The 22,522-nt window shown below is 37.9% G+C and overlaps 1 protein-coding gene and 1 long non-coding RNA gene across 2 annotated transcripts in view; one reads left to right on the forward strand and one right to left on the reverse strand.

Moving 5' to 3' along the window:
- LOC146487195 (sodium channel protein 1 brain-like) overlaps nt 1–17,115 on the forward strand; it is a 29,680-nt gene extending 12,565 nt beyond the window's left edge. Inside the window, exons 12-23 of the mRNA XM_085086329.1 lie at nt 93–440; nt 1,658–1,913; nt 3,331–3,554; nt 4,860–5,033; nt 5,899–6,009; nt 7,315–7,581; nt 8,740–8,793; nt 9,733–9,870; nt 10,295–10,408; nt 11,634–11,771; nt 12,600–12,732; nt 14,371–17,115. Of these exons, the coding sequence (XP_084942455.1) occupies nt 93–440; nt 1,658–1,913; nt 3,331–3,554; nt 4,860–5,033; nt 5,899–6,009; nt 7,315–7,581; nt 8,740–8,793; nt 9,733–9,870; nt 10,295–10,408; nt 11,634–11,771; nt 12,600–12,732; nt 14,371–15,707 (3,294 nt within the window). The 3' untranslated portion in view covers nt 15,708–17,115. The remainder of the gene's footprint in view (nt 1–92; nt 441–1,657; nt 1,914–3,330; nt 3,555–4,859; nt 5,034–5,898; nt 6,010–7,314; nt 7,582–8,739; nt 8,794–9,732; nt 9,871–10,294; nt 10,409–11,633; nt 11,772–12,599; nt 12,733–14,370) is intronic.
- Nucleotides 17,116–19,405: 2,290 nt separating this feature from the next.
- Nucleotides 19,406–22,521, reverse strand: LOC146487196 (uncharacterized). Its single transcript, XR_014857298.1, has 2 exons — nt 21,728–22,521; nt 19,406–19,748 (listed from the first exon to the last, which is right to left on the reverse strand). It is a non-coding gene; the product is annotated as an uncharacterized LOC146487196 (long non-coding RNA).
- Nucleotide 22,522: the final 1 nt, after the last annotated feature.

Here is a 22,522-nt window from a genome sequence, read left to right on the forward strand (position 1 = left end):
TTCTTGTATAAAAACTGTCCAAAATTTTCTCGACTTTTACAATAAGAAGTAGACGTAGATTTGTAACAAAGATTTAACTTTTTATCCTACAGTTCAGGATCCTTAAGTTGGCTCAGTCTTGGAAGACGATGCGTAAGCTGTTAGCAACAATCGCTAACAGCGTTGGACCAATCGGGAACATCACCCTCATCTTGGGTCTTGTGATCTACATCTTTGCTCTGATGGGGATGAAAATGTTTGGAAAATCTTACACGCCGGACAAATTTGGAGAAGATGGTGTGCCCCGCTGGAATTTCAATGACTTTTGGCACGCGTTCATGATGGTGTTTCGAGTTCTGTGTGGGGAGTGGATCGAGCCCCTCTGGGATTGTATGAGGGCGACCAGTCCTGGGGCGGCGATTCCTTTTTTCATCCCAGCTGTTGTCATAGGAAATTTTATTGTAAGTTGTATTAGAGCTGTTTTCGGTTGACCGTCGTAAAACCAAACCAAAGTAATTACTCTGACCAATTAAAACAGACGCAAAAAGCGCAGTAAACCAATCAGAATTCGAAGCAAATACGTGTAACCAGCGTGAAGCGCGGGAAAACGCGTGCGAGCGACTCACGATTGGTTTTGGCTTTGTTTCTCATTGGTTAAAAAAAGTGGCGCGAATTTTGCTAGCCAATCAAAGCGTGCTGGGAAGGAAAGCCAAAGCGAAGGCTTATTACTTTTGACACTCAATTGAGAACCACTCTATCTAAGATAAATCTCATAGTTTTGTTAATTTTATTAAAGAGATAACTTTTTCAAAGCATTAAAAGCAACGTTCTCAAATTATGCATAGCTATGACGTTTTCTTACTGAAGTCGTTCTTCGTGTCAAGACAATAGGCCTTATCACGGTTTTCGACGCCATTTTGACGAGTGGGCAAACACGTCTGAAATAACAGTGTTTGTATGGAAATCCGATGTCAAATAATTTTCAAAAAACATCGCATCTGAAAAATTTATGAATTGGAAACTTTTAGTACTAGGAAAAGGAGTTTAAGTAAAAAATTTGAAGGATGTAGCTGTGCCAGAAAGCGTCCAGTCGTGTTTTGAACTTTCCATACATTTGTCTGTATAGCGAACCAACCGTGAACTGCTACTAAAAATAGTTCGCGGGAAAATAATGCAGGGAAATGTATGGAAAGTTCAAAACACGACTGGACGTTTTCTGGCACAGCTACATCCCTCAAATTTTTTTCTAAGAATCCTTTCCCTAGTTCCAAAAGTTTCCAATTCATGAATTTTTCAGAAGCGATGTTTTATGAAAATTATTTGACTTCGGATTCCCATACAAACACTGTTATTTCAAACGTGTTTGCCTACCCGTCAAAATGGCGTCGAAAACCGTGATAAGACCTATTTCAAATCTAAAATAGAAATCGATACCGTTAGATCAACCTCTCTGGTATATAAAGCTCCACTGCTAAAGCTACGTTTATCTCCAAGCCTTATAAACCGGCCTGTCCACTTTCATGTACTTTTTTTTGCAAATAATAATAATAATAATAATAATAATAATAATAATAATAATAATAATAATAATAATAATAATGATGATGATGATGATGATGATGATGATAATGTATTTACTATTTTCTTATATTTTCTTTTCCTCCTTTGCCTTTGCCAGGTGCTCAACCTATTTCTCGCTCTTCTTTTGAACGCGTTCGATAACGGCGATGACGATGAAGAGGGAGAAGACGACAACGACAACGAAAACGAGGAACCTCTCTACAAACAATTTCTTTCCAAGTTAACTCAGACGAAGAAGACTGCAGTATTCCCACTTACTGATTCACAATACCGCGAGGATATTTACTCTTCTTCGCAAGAAATACAAACGACTAGAAGGGAAAGAGAAGGAAGGAACTCACAAACTTCTGCGGGTGAGTGTGTGTCATTACCTTTCGTCATTTGTTAGATAATTTCCTTAACAAATGACAACAAAAGTCTAATTTTCTTTTGTTTCAGTCCTAGTTGGTAAACGTCTGATGTCGTCCAAAGCACATTGTTATAGGTTAAGCATGACCATTGTGTCGGAACAGAAATGTTTACTATTCTGTGCAAAGTCAAAGTTTATTTACCTCCTTATAGGAAATTAACGCTTGCGTTAATCAAGGTGAGACAACTGCTCTCCTGAGCCGTCCCTGCCAAAGAACTGAGGAAATAAACCGACAATAGATATTAGCGTTACGAAAAATAACGCTCAAAGAAAATAATACCAGTTGAATAGGCCATTTCCGAGTTGTTTTGAACCTCATTATGAAAGCGAGGCTTTGTGCACAATTTTATTATGAAAATTAGTTTTCACCGTTCATATGAAAACAAAACTAATTTTCATATGAAAAGTTTTGCACTTAGTCTCGCTTTCATGAGGTTCAAAAGCAACTCAGAAATGGCCTATTAACGCCGACGATTGAAACTTGTAATAAAAGATTAGACAGTTCTTCCCTTTTTTAACATTTTAGCCTGTTAATGGTATTCTTAAACGTAGTCATACGAATATAAGTTAACAATACCTCATCTGTTATGGTCTTGTTTATTTTCGGTTTCACCATTATGAAAAAATTAAAACTTATAATTTCTTACTTTAATTTTGAGTATTTTTCTGACGAATTAAAGAGCAAGGTTTTTTTCAAAGCCCATTTTCCAGAGCATCTGTCTTTCATACTAAGCCTGGGAGTCAAACCTTTCCCATGCAGACGTACTTTTAGAATGGGTCTCACGAGACCTTTGGAATGCCCACAGTTCAAAGACCTTCAAACATCCAATCTATGAAGATCAATTAACTTGTCATATGTCATACCTTTTCGCATATTAAAATAACTGTACCCGGGAATGGGTTGACTCAAGGAATTAATACAGATACATGCTCCTACTCCTAGTCGTGGGCTTCTGAGGTTGTATACCGTAAATGCTTGAATTAGCGCCCGGGGCGCTTATTTAATTTTCTGAGGCGAGAGGGGGGCGCTAATTCGAAGGGGGGCGCTTATTTGAAGGGGGCACTTATTTTGTTTATCAATTTTAAGCCTCGAAATGATACTATCTTTATTTCTATTTAAAACCAAACTCCAACATAAAAATTCAAAAACCTTATAGAAAACTACTTTTTGCGAACTCGAAACGTTCTTAAGACTTTTTCATCAAAAAGGAGGGGCGCTTATTTGAAGGGGGGGGGGGGGGGGGGTGGCGCTTATTACAACTTTTGAACCTTAGGAGGAGCGCTAATCCGAAGCGGGGCGCTTATTTGAAGCTGGGCGCTAATTCGAGCATTTACGGCATATGTTTTGCAATTTATTTCAGTCAGCGCGATGCAAGGGAGGCCAAACCCAAGAAGTCAAGACCCATCGAGCGCGGAAGTGGAGGATTGTTTTCCAGAGTGCTGTGTTACTCCTCTTACCTACTGCTGTAGAAATTATAGGTGTGACTGCTGGCTGCTGTTTCGCTGGCGCACGCGCATGCTCGTGGAGCATAGGTACTTCGAGTGGTTTATTCTCTTCACAGTGCTAATAAGCAGTTTAGTGTTGGTAAGTAGTGAGTAAAAGCGTAACGTTAAAAATGTTGTCTTTGTTGTCCATGTAACAGGGCGGAAGTTACCTTAAGGACGGTACCTACTTTTGCGCATACGTTCTGCGCATCTCGCGATGGTCCAAAAAAGCCGGGTTTCTTAACGGTGGTGCCTGCTAAAACAGACATGTTTTTGCGCGGTTTATAACTACGCGGGAAAGGCAGAGCTTGGCAAGGGTTACTGGAATCCGAAAACCAAATTAGGGGTAACTATGCCTTTTCAGAGATAATTAAGGTTCAATTTGGGAAAAAATGTTTTGTATTTTAGCCCTTTTTGGAATTATTGTTGCTCAATCATCTCTAAAAAATGCGTGGTTACCCCCAATTTTCTTTTCAGATTCCAATAGCTCTTGTTAAGATCTACTTTTCCCGCGTAGTCATAAACCGCGCAAAAATACTTCGATATAAGAAGGCATCCTCCTTAAGGCTAGTTTAAACGTACCAGTTAATCGGGCCGCTTTGACTCAACATGATAGAGAAAATGTGTGGGTGGACTAAAATCGGCCCGATTTATAAACACAGATTTTTTAATCAGACCAATTTTCAGCCCGGTTGCACCAACGGAAAAAGAAAAATGACCGACATATTGGAACGTGGAAATTAACCCTCACAGTTCCCAAGGCAACGGCGCTCGTTTAAGGTGATTCCAGCGAAATAAAAGTTGTCTGACAAATTCTCACAGACTTTCTGTGGTTGTTCTCTATTATGTATTACTTCAAGAAATGTAATAAAAAAGATAGGTCACCGCGTTTTTGAGAAAGAGCTACGATCCACACAATTTACCCCATGCATAATCACTTGCAATAATTGCTTCCAAGAATGAGTTTTTTGATCAGTTGTTGCCACGTCTGGTAGTAACAGAAGTTGCATAGATAAAGCAGAACTTAGAGAAACGTTACACATAGAATTTATGAAGCACAATCGACAGTTTAACATAAATTTCTTGGCGAGGAAGCACAATACTAAGCAGTATTAACCCAAAACATTTCTTACGTGTGAGTTCTCAGTATCACTATATTATGCCCGTAAGTTGTGGGCAAGCTCGTATTTCTGGCAAAATAACTCATTTTTCTGTCGTCAATTTTTTCTAAAATCTGAAGTACATCTTTCAGACATCTTACAGAAAACGACATCTGGTCCCGGTTGTTCAAAGAGCGGATAACTTTATCCAATGGATAAGTCGCTATTAAGCGGATATAACTCCATCGAATGCTTTTTCATCCACCAGATAACGATTTATCCGAATATTTATTGTATTCTCATAGGTGTTTGAAGATGTGTCCCTTCCTTCCAAGCCAAATCTGGAAAAGGCTCTGGATAACTTGAATTACTTTTTTGCGTTCATCTTTGCCCTCGAATTTGTTCTCAAAATAATCGGCCTGGGAATGGTTGGATATTTTTCTTCCTTTTGGAATTGTCTTGACTCACTGATAGTCGCGGTAAGTTTTTCTCTGTCGTTTCTGTACTCTTTAACCCCATCTAAACCGGGAAGGGACGAGATGGCAGCGGATCCTGCTCGCGTCGACTTTGAACCTAAAGATTACTTTTCTTACATTAGTGTTTTTCCTCACATCAGCCTTTTCTTACAAATTAGTGTTCCTTTACTGGTTTTAATTACTTTTTGTTCAATTTTGGCGCTTTCCTGAAGTTATGCGGAAATCCAGAAATCCAATGAGGTTCAAAACAACTTGGAAATGGACTAATAAATTATCAAGGCATTTTGCAGTCTCTATAGCTGGCTTACATTTACACAAAGGTAGAGTCAAGCTACCGCTACTGATTTCTCATGACTCGCTGTCTTGAGCAGACATGTCTTCCAACAACAACAACATACTGTTTATAGCAACTTATTATTGTCTCTCTTGGAGTCCCGATTTAAAGGGAGCTCCACTCTAACAACAAATTGAAGCTAAATTGCTGGAAATAGTGTCCTGTTAAATAACTGGAGATAGCATTTCAGTATTCAAATATTATTTTCGTTTATTTTCGAGTTTGAATTTCCCGTGCGCCGCCATTTTGGATTTTATACGTCATTGAATCCAAAATGGCCGCGTGACAATAAATTTCAATTAATTTCAAATTTTTAGAATGCTATCTCCACATTCTAAACTAAGCTTTGTAACTTAGACACTATTTCCAATCCTGTAACGTCGATCAGTTGTAAGAGTAGAGGTTCCCTTAAATTTTCTGACAAATTTTGTTTCGCTAAATGTCCTAGATTGACGGAGTCTACTTTTCTTCAAATTTCGTAATGCTTTCCAATACTGAAATTATTTTCTGCTATTTTTACTTCTCATTCCTTAGATTTCGTTGGTTTGTGTGTTTCAAGACGACGGCTTAGCATTTTTTCGTTCCCTACGAACTGTAAGAGCTTTGAGACCCCTCAGGGCAGTTTCTCGTCTGGAAGGAATGAAGGTAAGGAATGAACGACTCAGAAATTTTGTTTTAAGATAAAAATATACTGGACATATTTAAATTGACGATTTCCCACCCAAATAACAGTCATTGAATTTCGGCATGATGGAATACAGCTGTTTCAACAAAGGTTGTCCAAAAAAGCGTAAAAGCGTACGCGACAATGCCGAAAGGTAGTCTGAGAAATACCCAATAAATTACAATAAAAGTTCAGAATCCATAACGCCTCGACCGTACAGCGAAGACTTGAGATGGCGGACAATATGGATACTGAGCTTTTATTGAAATTTATTGAGTATTTCCCTGACTACCTTTCGGCATTGTCGCGTACGCTTGTACGCTTTGTTTGGACAACCTTTGTCGAAATAGCTGTATATGAATGATATGAATACGTGAATGTGTGAATGAATGAATGAATGAATGAATGAATGGATCGATGATGGACAAATGAATGAAAACATAAAATAATGGATAAATGAATTTGTCGTTAAGAAGAATGTAGGCCAGTGAATGCAAGTAAAAGTTAAGGGACAGCTGATGAAACAAATGAATAACTTCTCAGTGTGATCATTTAAAATAAGCTGAAATTCATTCCAAGTAACTTGTAAATTAGTTCTAATTTTCTCGTGGAACAAACTATAATCCACCTTACGGAAAAAAAGATGGCGGCTATACATTTTACCACAATACCTTGCAAATCTAACACAGCCAATATGCACTAAAAAGCCATGGTTTTTGCTTAATTCGTCCCTGCACTTGCAACATTGTGCATGCTAGATTTATAGTTTTTACAACTTTGGTGTTTGCTTTTATGAGCGTTTTCAGGGTCTTCTTACCCTGCGAATTTTGTGTAAATGTACCAGTCACCTTTTTTTTGTCGGTACGGTGGAAATGGACGTTTGCAACCATATGTTTCAGAGCAACAAATAATGGTAATTGAACTAAGTGGAGTGCAATTGGTCTGGAATCATACGCGTGATTTGAAATCACAAAGTTGCACGACACGAATTCAATTACCACTTTATTACACCCATTTTAAAATCACAAAGTTTTTTGGGTTCGTAATCTTCTTGTTAGTCATAAATTTGATTGGTTAATATTTTTCTTTTCAATTTGATGGGCTAAAAGAAAGGATGCGATTTAGAGCAAAATAATTAGTGTGATTCGTGAATAAATCGCACTGTTGAGAGCCAATCAGATTGCAAGAATCACCAGTGATTTCAAAATGGGTGTAATAAACCCCATAACGAACGTGTATATTTATCTTTGTTGCCCTGATATACTGACGTCATTTTGTTTCACCAGGTCGTTGTAAACGCGTTATTTTTCGCCATACCTGGAATTGGTAACGTATTACTAGTGTCTCTCCTGTTCTGGTTGATATTCAGTATTCTGGGCGTCCAACTTTTCGCGGGAAAGTTCTACAAGTGCCTAGACATTACCGATGAACGTGTTCCTGCGGACATTGTGCCAAACAGGACAGAGTGTTTGAAAAATCCTGATTATCGTTGGATAAACTCGAACGTGAACTTTGATAATGTCATCAACGGCTTCTTGGCTCTGTTTCAAGTTGTAAGTATTGTAAGACTGTTAGATTTGAAAAACCTTAATGTTAAAGTAACAATTACTGACAACTGCAATTGGAAAACAACGATCTCGCGACAGTCATCAATCAATCGATCAATCAATCAATCAATCAATCAACCAACCAACCAACTAACCAACCAACCATCCAACCAACCAACCAACCAACCAACCAACCAACCAACCAACCAACCAACCAACCAACCAACCAACCAACCAACCAACCAACCAACCAACCAACCAACCAACCAACCAACCAACTAACTAACCAACCAACCAATCAATCAATCAATCAATCAATCAATCAATCAATCAATCAATCAATCAATCAATCAATCAATCAATCAATCAATCAATCAAATGAGGAAAATATCACTTCCCAAGGTCGCTCGTACGAACATAGTATACCAGCGATTGTAGTTCGCTACTGAAATCTATCTGTGATTGGTTTAAATTGATCACGAGACATGATAGCGTTCATGCATGCAGAAACACTCACTGGCGATAGCGCCCATCTGGCGAAAGCACCCGGATATTTAGAACTCAACAGTCAAGTTGCTTTTACTGTGTTTATTTCAACCTTTCGTTTAAAAGGTAGAATTGGTTGGCTGTTAGTACTGGTTTCATCGATTCTTGTTTGAAAGAAAATTTAGTGACTAACAAAAACACAAAAGAGTGCTTTATGTCTAGGGATCAGACTATTGGTCTGGTGGTTCCCCTGGAAATTTGATGTTCGTGAAGCTAACATATCAGCTATGTATGTATATAAGCAGTATGCTTTAACAACATCACATTCCCTCGGGCAATCATAAGCCGATAATTTCTCGACAAAAACATTGTAATAATCTGAATCAGCCTATGAGTTTCCCGTACATTTGCAATAGTATATGGTACAAGAATGTGCCGTGCAAGGAGTTTGGCAAGTTGAGACGACTGCTTAAGCGTATCTTTAGTGGAACAGTAGGGGATGTTTGAGAAATGAGCATCGTAGGGTAAACGTGCTCCGAAGAAAAAGTGAAGATTTCCTTTCTGCAACTTGAGAATAAAATGTTTGATGTTCAGTGCTTTGTTTTTCGTACTCTTACTAATTTCTTACATAGTAGACACTACAATTTATGATTTATGTTTTCTTTATGTCAATCACAGGCTACTTTTGAGGGATGGATGGAACTCATGGATGATGCTGTAGATTCCAAAGAGGTTCATTAAACATTGGTTTTAACTAAAAACTGATTTATATGCGAAATTAATCAATTCGTGCTTTAGATCTAAATATCTGACCGTGAGTGTAAATTATTTCTTGATATTTCTTCCACCTCTTCTCCTTGCCAATGTTTTCTGGGCGAGGTTCATACCAACAAATCCTTGGTTTAATATTTTTTTTAAAGTAAAGTTATTACTATTAATATTATTGTTATTATTATTATTTGAAACATAAGCAAGCGAAAATTAAAGTTAATAGCCGACGTTTCGGCGTCATCGTGACACCATTCTCAAGGCAAAGTGGATAAATTAATGCGACGATTTGATTTCTATACTCAATATAAATACTATACTCAAATCTTCGCATTAATTTATCCACTTTGCCTTGAGAATGGTGTCACGATGACGCCGAAACGTCGGCTATTAACTTTAATTTTCGCTTGCTTATGTTTCAAGAAAACATTATTATTATTATTATTATTATTATTATTATTATTATAAATGTCCGTTTTAAAAAATCTCTTCTTTGGGCAGCGTTTTTGAAAATCTTCGACTTTTGAGCCTTTGTAATCGTTTTCGTTTGTATACGTGTGGATGGAAGGTCTAATCGGATCATAAATGCTCATTTTTAAATTAAAACGATCGAAAACAGATACGTATGGACGATACCCAAGACCTAATTTATGCGTTGCGTTATGCGTTATGGTCCTATTGGCTTTTTTCAATCTAGTGTCGAAAGTAATCGTGCGTTTCCTTTGGTTTTCCTTTACTACGACCTGTGATTGGTTGACGAAACTCTCGCACTTTGTCAACCAATTATATCCAAAACCAAACGTATCTTGCTCTCGCGTGCTTGCCCGCGCTAGGGTCCAGTTACTTGTATTTTCTCTTGCTCTAGCGCCACTTATCAATAACGCGTTTTATTTTTCTTGTAAGGTGGATGAGCAGCCCGAGGATGAGGCTTATCTCGGTGCTTACATTTTCTTCGTCGTCTTCATTGTTCTCGGATCTTTCTTCGTGCTGAACCTGTTTGTTGGAGTCATAATCGACAACTTCAACACCTTAAAGAGAAAGGTATCTTTTAACCCAACCCGAAATTAACAGGTGGAATTTTTAGATTCATTCTGGCTTATTTCTGTTAATTCTCTCTTTTAATGTGTTTTTAATGCATAACTACATTTTCACACCTCAACACTTGACATTTACATTTCAAACAGAAGAAAGATCCTCGCAGTTAGTACGAAACTTAAGCAGTTGCGAAAAGAAAGCCTAAAAAAAAAATAAAAATGTTCTTCTATCGCCAATCTTAACCTCTTTCTCGTAATCTCCAACAAAATCTCTTCAGCAAGGCCCTCTTCAAGACCGAAAGGATTACTGAAGGATTACTTTTCTCTTCTTCGCTAACTATTACCTACACACCCAAACACTAGCACAAAAAAAAAGATAATTGTAGAAGAATCAACAAACGAAAGTCTATTCCATATATATTTGTTTTTAGTACGATGAACTTAGTCATATGGGAATGCTGCTGACCGATGCACAGAGGAAGTGGGTTGACATACTAAAGGAATCAGCCAAGAAGAGACCGCCGGACCATTCCATAAGACCGCAGGTTCGTGTATTGATTGTTTGCGTCGGTCGATAGTAGTTACAAACCGTATCGCAAATATATGAGTTCGAGTTAGACTTCGCGTAAACATATTTAACAGAATCGAGTTATGTTCAAGTATAATGTTAACTCTTGTCTGTAAACCTGTGTGTGAAACTCACGCCCTTGCAAAGTCACGGGGTAGTAAGTCATTTCTTTTGTTGTATGTAAATGCTAAATCGAAGCTACGATACAAACTCGCGCTAGGTAGTCACGGTAAAACGAAGTAGGAAGTAGACGCAAGCAAGGAAAGAAAACAACAACAACAACAACAACAACAAAAACAAACAGTCTCCGTCCCTGTTCTTATCGAGCTTATCGAGTGAAGCAAGCTTTATTTTACAGGATCTCATGGCGTCATATGACGTAAGTATCACGTTATACATTCCGGAAGCGGCCATCTTGGTTCTCTGATCTTGAATTTCTTAATTTTCTTTCAAAAAACCAGAAAGCCACAAAATACGACTACAAGAGGTGGAAAAACAGTTATTGGTCTAAAAATGTGAAAATTACTGGAAGAAAGTTAAATCTCTTAATTTAAAACAAGATAATTCAGAATTAATTAAATCCCACGATTAATCAGCGTTAGGCATGGGAAGCACTCATTGAAGTTCTTCGAACCACGACTTTGGTCCAAACTTAGCCCAGGAGACAGAGAGAGACAGACGTTAACGACCTTCATGGCCAATATTAGAAAAAGAGATCTCACTAGCTTGGTGGACAACAACTTTTGTAATGGCAACTGCCCCACGTGCAGTTGCTAGATTTTAGATGCCTGTAGATTGTGATTTTATAGATAAAGATTTGAATTAAGTAAGTATTAATTACTGAATATGTATTTTATTATTGTATATAGTTATTGTTACCAAGGATTCTATTGTTGCAAATTTTAAAGATTGTTGTATGTTTTTTTAGGATAGTGTGCCCGATTGGTAAACCAATTATAGGCTAGCTAGAGGAATTGAAACTAAAATAAAGTTATTATTATTATTATTATTATTATTATTATTAAGAGAAACTTGCTGTTCAAAATACGGTTGCTTTATGATAAATTCACTAACACCTCGGCTCTGTCTTGACGCAGGTATGTTAAGAACCGTCTGGACTTCAAAAACGTGTACCATTTGAATGAAGACATTACCCGTTTTACAAGATCTCAGGCATAACCACGTGCATCTTTTTTTTACAGAACAGGATACAGCAAAAGATTTACGACTTCGTAACAAGTGAAACATTCGAGATTGGAATCCTTGGAATCATCATGATGAACATGATGGTGATGATGTGGCAACATTATGACCAGTCTGAAATCATGACTGACACACTTCATATCCTTTTTAGCGCGTAATGTAATCATGAGCAAGTTTTAAAGCGTTGAAAAGCCCATAACCGAGGCGAAATGAAGGTTGAAAGTATGTTCATGATATGGTTTCACGGGAGTGTCCTTTGCATAAGTGAATTCTTTGAAATACTTTTAGTGGTAAAAGATAACGCTGAAAAAGAACGATGTTTCGACTAATCGTTAGTCAGGTTTTAGTTCGAGTCCTTGAGTAGAAAATATATTCAATCACAAAAGATAAGAATTTTCAACAACGGTGAAACGAGTCAAAAATGTGACTACTAAGTGTAAAAGAGAAAGAACAACAAACAGACTTATCTTTTTTACACTTTGTCGTCACATCTTTCGACGCCTTCCTGCGTTGTTAAAAATTCCCGTCGTTTACGATTGTCTATATTACCTGTGTTAATTTTCTACTCAAGGACTCGAACTTAAAAAGAATTGATAATCAGTCGAAACGTCGCTCGTTTTTAGTGTAAGCTTTATCACTGGATACCCTTGGTTTGTTTTATTATATCCTTGGTTCGTTATTTGCATATTTTCGTGCGTTCTTGCTACGTAAGTGTATGTTTTTGGTATGTTTTAAATATTTTATGAAATTTTTGGATTGCTTTTAATTTGAAATATCTTTTTGTCTACTCTGGTCATATCTTTTTCATATTCTGCTTCTTCTTCTTCTTCTTCTTCTTCTTCTTCTTCTTCTTCTTCTTATTATTATTATTTGGGAAGACAATGTATTATGTTTCAGGTCAAATCATGACCATTAAAACTCTAAAGTTTCTTTAACAAAAGCTGTGACCGTGTGTCCTGTAAACACAGGTCTTCAACTGGTTTTTCACCATGATATTCATCCTTGAAGCCGGACTAAAGCTCGCTGCCTTGCGTCAATATTATTTTAAAAAGGTCTGGAACATATTCGACTTCGTGATCGTAATCACTTCTATAATTGGTAAGCACTGCTGACAAATTTTGCTGTAAGTAAATCGCGCTCGACACAAAATGGTAAACGGATAACGTAAGCCTACCGTTTGCCGTACAATACGTAAAATTTTCTTCCAAGGGGATAGACTGACGCAAACTGACTAAGCTGAGAGTCTCTCCTGCGTTGAAACGACAGCCAGTAAACCAAAGTGACGTCCAAAACGAAGGAAAAGTAATTTGAAATGCAAAATATCTCCATTAAATTGTTCGGTTTTCGCCGCCACTATCCTTTGTCTAACTTTTAACAGTTTCTTTAGTAATTTGATACCTACACTATGACAAGTTCTCCTGTCACGAAATACTGCACAGAATATTCTGCTCAGGTTGTCGAAACGTCAGTCAATGTCACCTGAAACAGTCCTTCTTCGTGCTACACTCACCAAATGATCATAATTTACCTATTCATGATGTGACTTCTGGGGTCAAACCATTTAGAGCTCTATTGATTGTCTTAAACCAAGGTCTATAAGTTAAAGGAGTTAGTTTCTAAAAAAACCTGAGGTGCTGCATTGGTGGGGACTGGAAATAAATATTTGGTTTTATCAACTGATTAAATATGTTTCATGTAATATATCAAACACGAAAAAGCGTGTTTCATCAGATATCCAAACACTGAGAAGTAGGTTGAAAAAACGAGGCGCAGCCGAGTTTTTTTAAACAACTTCGAGGTGTTTCGATATCTGATGAAACACACTTTCGAGAGTTTGATATGGCTTCTCAAATGATCAATAAATCTTGGAGAAATTCAAGGCTAAAGTTGGCAAAATTTTATGGTAATTAGGATCACATATCCAAACCACGGTCACGGCAGTGATTTTCTTTGTTTTCTTTTGATTAATTATTAATGAGTTTGAGAAATATTCATATTCATTTATCAACTGAGTTGATGAGGTAATTTGGCTGCCGTAAAGAGATTCGAGAGCTGACGTTTCGAGCGTGAGCCCTTCGTCAAAACGAATCGGTTTTACTTGGGCCAAGTTAAACTCCATTTAATTTCATTTATTTAATAAATGGCCGGTCAACTGAGTTTGCGAAACAAACCGTAAACTACAGTAAAAACCCACGTATAAGAACCTAGTGATTTCAGAACCTACAGGCTGAAATTGGGCATTTTAATACCCAAATATATAAGAACCTATTTAGCCTGGCAAAGAAAAAAATGTTGTTATACAAAAAAAAAAACCACTCTTATTGTAAGGCCAAAATACTGGATTTTGTTAGAAATTGTGAAATTTCTGAGAAATGTATACCATGAAAATTATTTGTTTAATACAGTATGTAGTACAATGAGGAAACTTCAAAATTGAAAATCTTTTAAATACAGCCTATAGAATATGTAGTACTGTATAAAATTATACTGGTGTAGTCTTGGGACTTGAATCTGTATAGTGCCCTGACTTTTTGTATCACTATGACAAATCCTACAAATAAGAACCTACTAAGAACCTAATCAGTCTGACTTCGGAAAAACTACCCCAAAATATAAGAACCCATTCAGCCTGAACCCCAAAATTCTAGGTTCTTATACGTGGGTTTTTACTGTATACGAATTTAACTATTTAGTCAGTTGTCCCTTTGTCATTTTCAATACTATGCTTTTCTTCAGGTTTAGCGATGGACGAACTCACAACTGGTGATAGCAGCCCTGTGAATCCTGGCCTGTTACGAGTTTTTCGCATCGCCAGAGTTGTCAGGCTACTAAGGGTGCTTCAGTTTGCAAAGGGAATTCGTCAACTGTTAGTGGCACTGATTATTTCCTTACCAGCTTTATTAAACGTCGGTACGCTTCTCTTCTTGGTCATCTTCATATACGCAATCATTGGAATGTCCACGTTTGGTCATGTTAAGAAACAAAACAATATTGACGATACAGTAAACTTTGAGACTTTCGCTCGATCCATGATGCTGTTATTTCGCCTGTCTACCGGCGCTGGCTGGAATGATATTCTGGAATCTCTAATGCTTCGAGAACCAGATTGCGATCCGACTTACGGTGGCTTTCCGAATGGCGATTGCGGCTATCCGGTGGGTGCTGTCATCTACCTGGTCTCTTATATCTTCATTGTGTTTCTTATCATAGTGAACATGTACATAGCTATTATCCTAGAGAATGTGAACCGGGTGCAGGAGGGAGGGCTCCTCATCACGAAGGAAAACCTTGATAGTTACTACCAGAAATGGGCCTCATTTGTGACGGATGGAAAACAGTACCTTCAAGTTAACCAAGTGTCCGACTTCGTTGCTCTTCTTGACGAACCGTTTAAAATCGCCAAGCCGAACGAACAGGAGCTTGTCCGAATGGGAATCAGTGTTAGGCTGGGATATCGAGTCCAGTGCTTTGACCTTCTTCGTTGTTTGGTTAAGCGTCTGTTGGAGAAAAACGGAGAGTCGCCACAGGCCTTTGACGAGATTGCTTCTAAGTTGGAAACCCATTTTAGAAGACGGGGTGTGCGAAAAAAGTCATCCATGAGTAAATCTCGTTCAGTATCCAATGAAATAACGAATGGCAGCCTGCTAGCAGTTGAGGCTGCTGAAAATGTTTCAGAAATACCGACAAACCAAGAAAAAGCGGATTCTCCTCCAGGAACGAATGAGGTACCGCCACCACTTAATACCGCACCACCACGCAAAAAATTTCGGGATCCACTTGCAACCGCAGTAATGGTGCAAAGAGCCCTCAAGAATTTTTTGGACAAACGTAGTACTCGTGGGGCGGTGACGTTTCCAATGTCGAATGGATTCTCCGGTGAAAGTGTGCGCAAGTGTTCATGCAGTCCATTGTCCTCTGTTTCTAGTGACCAGGAAATCGGCGATTTTACGTTAGCTCTCGACTATGCTCCCGAACGTAGGTCTCCAATTTCTTTTGATAGCGTGCGCAGCAGTACCAACTCACCAGAATGTTGGTCTTATGATCCGTTTGACTCAGAAGGCGATAGTGTGTAGAATTGGTAGAGATGCACATTGGAAAATCTGGAAACTGGGATGAGGCTTCCTCTAATGAACAACTGAGAAAAACTGTGTAGCTTAAGGATGTTGCATCCTTTTGCTACTGCACGTATGTTCTGCACATCTCTGGATGTTCTGAGAATCTCTAATTTCTTAAGAAAGATGCCTACTAATCCGCCAAAGGTATTTTTGCGTGATTTACGACTATGCTGGAAAAGAAAATCAAGGGCTATGAAATCCAAAAAGAAAATTGGTTGTAACCACGCATTTTTAGAAGCTTAAAAGCATAATTTTTTGAAGCTTAAAACCTTCAATTTGAAAAAATATGTTACAAATTGTTACATATTTGAAGCTTTTTGGAATTGTTTTTGCTTAATTATCTTCCCCCAATTTTCTTTTTGGATTTCAATAGCCCTTCTTAAGATCTTCTTTTCCCGTATAGTCACGCGTAACAATACCTTTGTATGAGAAGCCACCGTCCTTAAAGTCAGTAGGTAAAGTGAGTGATCAAGAAAGGTAGACTGTGTTTTGAATAGGTTATATTAGTTCTTTCTATGCCAAAACTTTGAAAACATGATAAGCAGTGAAGAAAAACACAGCTTTCACTTTCGTAGCCAAATCATATGGATCGTGTAATGTCATAATTGAAATTTTCCAAGAAATTCTTCACAGTTATTATTCAAATGAATGTAATTCAACGGGTTGTGCACCATACACCAAGTCCCAAGTTCCGGTCACAAAGAACACAGTGGGACAATAACAATAACATCGACTTGGTATGGTTATACAACAGACGTAAAAATGGAATAACACAATAGACTTTGTGCATGTAACGTTTCCCCATTCAACAGCACTGCTAATGTTATTTATGCGCCAGGTGGCTGTTTACGTTGGAGTGCATGGATGAAATTATGTCGATTAACCATCCAAACATCCTCGAAGACCAAGGGAAGATAGTCAATGTTAAGAGTAGAATCCCAGGGGTTCGCTCGTTCGTTCTTGAAACTCACCCGTTTTGACTTCCTCTTGACCCAACTATCTGCCCCTCAGTCTCCGAGGCTGCCATCCAAATGGAGGAAAATAAGTAGTATTTTCTTGTACTTCTATTTAGGTATTAGGCTTTATAGTCCATCCATCTCAGAAATTGACAAAGTAAAATCGGAAGAAAGAGGATTATCGTGAGCTATCATTGGACGGAGGAAATCATATGTTGCAATATCAGACTAGTGGTTGTCAGACGACAACCTTTGTCAGATTTGATGTCCGTCGCCCGATGTTTTTCGATGAGAAAGAAATGCACATGCAACAAAATCAACAAAAAAAGAAAGACAATTTTTTAGGTCTTTGTGATGTTTTAATCTAATCACAGTATAAATAAATTGACTAAACTGGTCGTTGGTACCTATTTACCCGCTGTTTTGCTGTGACCATCATGCATCACTGGTTGTTTTGTGTTTGATACAGAGACAACGAGGAGTCTGGTACGAGTGAGAGATTGTGGGATGAATTAGAAGAACGGTCAGCACACGTTTCCATATCTCAAACTGACCTTGGACATTCACTTAAAATTACATGAAGTTAAGCTTAGTAGGAGAACACAGAACTTTTAAAAATGGTAGTTGAAGTCAGCTGGGAGGGAAACGTTATTTTAGAGAAGGGCGGCTGTACACAGGCTATATTTTAGATGAAGGATTGTTAACAAAAACAGAACTACTCCGAGAAAATACTAAAAAATGCTCTGCTCGAAGGACCTCCTCTTGAAAGTGGTCAAACGCAAAAATATAAGAAAAGTTTGCTAGAGATAAGGATTCTACTTTGAGATCTCAAAAATGAGATATATATTTTCTTGTGAGTCTGTGAGTTAACGATTTGCTAAGAAAGTTTCAAGTCTTTTTTCTGAGACTGCTGGGCGTTGTGTATTTTTGTTTTCTGTTTGAATGTGCAACACCCAGAAATTCAGTTCTCCTAGTGGTTCGTGAAATCTTTTTTAGCATATCGTAAAATGATTTAGTGAACTCATAGAATCCCAAAAGCATAATTTATCAGCTCTAAGCTCTTATCTTCACGGGCTTTCCATATTTTTTTCGTTTGATCGAGGTTAAGCTCTCCTCACAATCCCATCATCCCATAATATCGCCCTAGTCTCTTGTCTCACCCGTACCAATCTCCCTATAGATTCTGGAGTCGGATCTGGAAAAACTTTTTTGAAGAAAACTGTATGAAATTGACTTTAAAAGCATGTCTAAGGACGCTTTCCATTTGTTAGAACTGGGTAGCCAGTTCGATCATTTCTCAAGCCGAATGCACCAATTAAAGGACAGTTTAATTATATGCATGCCACTTTTTTATTTGCTTCAAAATAGTGCACACTACTCTTAGAATGTGCTATTTTGAAGAATTCGAAGAATTACAAGTAGTTTACTGGTGCCAAGTTTGAGCAGCATCACTCCAATATTTCCAGAGATATTCTTGCTTTAATTGTGATTTATCTTTGAGCTGAAACTTTTTTTGACGTCGTAACCTGGAACGAGGGAAGATTTTCCAGAAAACAGAACGCCATTATTCGTCACTTTGAAAGTCCTTTCAAATTAGCATAAATTATTTTTTACTTCATAGGCATTTTAACAATCGCACCCAAATTACAGGACTGCTCAGTGGAGCCGACTCGGCTCCATTGAGCTCTCTCTGCATTTTGCTGGCTGAGAGAGAATAGTTGCTAGTTGACAATTTTTCCCTCTGTGGCCAGTCCTGATAGAAAAAATGAATCAATCCTTTTTCTGGCCGGCATTTCTCATTTCTGCTATAAACCCGGGTAAAATTTGCAGGCGGAACACAGATTACTGTTATAAACATTTCTCTCACGTTTTTTGTTTTTCGCGTACACGCCGATCAAATACGCGCGCGGGCGAGAGCGCGAGAAATACCGCTCAGGTACTTCGTGGATGACAAAACACGCCAGTTGAATTGTGTGTTATATATCCGAAGCATTTAGCTGACCTGTCTGGGGCGAGAATTTCATCGGAAATAATGTAAACATTAAGTAGAAGTATTTTACTGACCAAATCAAGTCATAAGGTGCAGAAGGCTACTTTCCTCAATCCCGTATTCTGAGCACCTGGAACAGGTGATATGGGCAAGAGCTTTTACTTAGGGCAGTGGTGAGCATCATTCAAAAGCATTATTGTTGACTTTTTGTTGTATAGGCTCGATTTTCGTTTGTCGATCAGCCTCGTGCCCAGGGTCTCTCCTCTGGGAACGAGGTTGTTTGTCGCTAAGCTCGCTTCCTTGACAGGCTGTGTCACGGAGGGCCCTCTGTCACGATTTAGTTGACTTCATTGTTGTTAAAATTTCGAAACAACCGACTGCTATTCTGAAATCAGTACACCAAAATTTTAGTTGAAGTTTCTAAGCCATAACGAACCAGTGAAACTGTTTAGAAATTTTTGACTGGCCATTTCGAGATTTGGAACCAGCTCAAATCTCGGAATTTTTGTTATGTGCTCAGCGAAAGTTTTCATAAGCTCTGTTCCGACGGTATAACACAGCAAAGAAAACAACAACAACAACAACAACAAAAACAAAAACAAAAACAAAAACAAAAAAGCCCAGTTATTTGTAGTTTGCTCGCATTTCATTTCGGCAAGCATACCAAATTACATTGACAACACAAAAAAATGCAGCAATTTAAGGCTGTATACAACATTAAAATTCTTTTTAATGAAAAAATTGAAACATATGATGCGCTATTAGAGTTTGTAGGCGTCTTTCAACATCGATATTACAAAGTAAATTAGATGATCTTCAGAATAAATTCTACTGTTCATGTTTTTAAATCTCTTTATAAACGAATGAGGTGTTCTTCTGCAGCTAAGTGGACTGCAAACTCAAGCTGCGATCATCATCTCGCTCTTATCCACCGTTTCCTCCTCCTCCATTTCCGCCACCACCCCCGTCTCCGCCTCCTCCTCCGTCTCCCCCGCATCCACTAGATGAGCAACAATCACCACCGCCTCTATTCTCTTCATTCTTTTTTTTCTCCTAGAAAAACAAAATCGATCAAGGAAGAAATAAATTCTTTTATTTGTAGGAAATTGCTTTTTTTCAAAGGAAAAACAGGTGCTGACATTTAAAACATATCTGGATCGTTACAACAACATCACAGATGAAAGATGGAAACTATATGTTTAATATCACTTAATAGTTGGTTTTCTATTTCACATTTTCCTTTTCAAGTTTTGTGACATTTTTATACACCTGTACTCGGAAACAGACGTGGAGTACTTTCTTTGAGGTTGAACGTTTAACTGCGGTAGGACGGTAATTTATGAGTTTAAAAGGAACTCTGCCTTGACTTTAGATCTCAACTAATTCTTATTTTCAGCAAATTTATTCCCGCTCTGTATTTTGCAGTAGTCGTGGATGATCCAAATTAACTTTGATACAATTTTTATTTGTAAAAGTTGACTCTGGATGATCAGGGAAATAACTAAGACTAAATCACTCGTCCGGTAACTTAATATATTGGAACTTATAGGCGCATGCTCAGTTTGCTTCTTGATCGTGTTGAAGATATCCCGTTGCAGTTATTCAAATAATTATATTAAAGCCGGAAATACGATCGATACTAACAATTTATCCTGCTGATGGAGCTTCCTTTTGTCGAATGTATTATAATCCAGCAAACCGTTTTTAAGACTGACAGATCGGAGTTATGATTACAAAAATAGTTCTCCTGTATTGACCTAAACTTGATAGACTTCATAGAAGGTCAACTAATATAACTCGAATAAAAGTGAAGCCGTGAAGTTTGATGGTATATATATATATTTAAATTGCCTAAAAATTCAGCTGGGTTGGAAGACCTTCACACTCACACGTCGTTTCATCCTCTTTATTCATGACAGTAACGAAGCACAGATTCAAGGTCTTCGTTGCAGATTTGAACCTGAATAATTGGAACAACATATTAAAATTATGGAGTTTTTCGTTGGAAGTTCACACTCGTGGCGTTAAAAAGGAATTTAAGCTTTGAAAAACACTGAGAAACAAAAGAAAGAAAAATGGCGCAAAGAAACATCGTAGCCATTATTGAGCCCTTGGATGTGTGTGGTTGCCAACATGGAAAAACTAGGGAGGTAAACTGACCACTCAAATTTGCTTCCTTGGCAAACTCTTGCTTGTTTGGGTTTGCTTTGAGTTGAAACACTGAAGATTGTGGGATGAGCCAAGTTAAATAACTTTTCCAAAATTTTAGCCGAGACTGTTTATAAGGAAGCTGTTCGGGAATTACAGATTGATTAATTTTGTGGAGCGGGAAGCTATGTCACACACACTGACTGTTACTTCGATTTCAGGTTTCAGGTTTCATCAGGATTAAAGCTCTCCCGCTTAATGCTGAATGTTTCCACCATTCTACCATTAATGAAAAATGAACTTTTTGAGATTCTATACTCGAAATTTCAAACCAAGGAATCAATAGGCCTTATCACGGTTTTCGACGCCATTTTGACGAGTAGGCAAACAGGCTTGAAATAACAGTGTTTGTATGGAAATCCGATGTCAAATAATTTTCATAAAACATCGCTTCTGAAAAATTCACGAATTGGAAACTTTTGGCATTAGGAAAAGGATTTTAAGAAAAAATTGGAGGGATGTAGCAGTGCCAGAAAGCGTCCAGTTGTCTTTTGAACTTTCCATACATTTCCCTGTATTTTTTTCTCGCGAACTATACAGACAATGTCGTCGTAACACACATTTCAGGATCTAGAGGTTAAAAATTTTGATAACGTGAGGTCAGGGATTCCATAAGTTTGAGCACGTACAACTGCTTACGCTAATTTAACTGCCTGAAACATGAATCAACTTCGATCAGAAAGCAACTCACTGATACAGTTAAAATGTCTTCTATCTAACGAAAGTTGAACATTTTCGTGCCAATCAACGGAGCGATGTAAATGATGGGCCCTTTGCCAGTTCATTGTTCATGTACGGGTTGGTAATGACGTGGACAAACTTACTTCTTCGGATGAAGATGAATTACCCATGATGGTTCAATCTCCTCTAAAACAGATCCCAAGCAAACGAGATCGATAAAAGTTTGATCCAAAGGAATATTCTTGTATTTCCTCCAAAGGCCCCTAGCAAAGATGTGATGAAACTGCAAGCTTCGATGACAAATGAATATCTAATGTCCGTGGAACAAACAGATGTTGAAAGCTCTACGATCGCAAAGCACGCCGGTATTTGCCGCGGCTTCAGTCTCAAGATGTGCTGTCAATCATCTATTTTTCTCTAGTTTTACTGTCTTAGGAAGTCACAGATTGTACAAAATATGCAACGACTTTTGAATGCAGGGGACTATTCGCAGCAATTGCAACGGAATAAACGCGTTAGCACTTTTTCTTTCCAAATCTTTTACAAGTCGTTTTAACTAGAGACCGCTACTTCATATTTGTTATTGTGAATCCTGGTTACGATTCTTCTATTTTTTTTTTAACTTTACATATTTTCAAGTCTGGTGTTTTCCAGAGGTTAAACCGTAATTTGAAACAGGGGACAGTTTACTGATGGGTCGAGGATTCCAAGGGTCTGAGCACGTAAAAGGTAAAACTGCTTATACTAATGAAACTAAATTAAAAATCGTGCCTAAAACATAAATCAGCTTAAAAAAAAAAGCAGCTCAGTGATACAGTTAAAAGTGATTAGTATCTAATGACAATTCAACACTTTCATGCCAATAAACGGGGCGAATAAAGTAATGGGCCCTTTGCCAGTTCATTGTTCATGTGAGGGTTGATAATGACGCGGACAAA

The sequence above is a fragment of the Pavona decussata genome, unplaced genomic scaffold, assembly GCF_977016875.1.
Source record: "Pavona decussata unplaced genomic scaffold, jaPavDecu1.1 SCAFFOLD_16, whole genome shotgun sequence".
In the NCBI taxonomy this organism is placed as follows: Eukaryota; Metazoa; Cnidaria; class Anthozoa; order Scleractinia; family Agariciidae; genus Pavona; species Pavona decussata.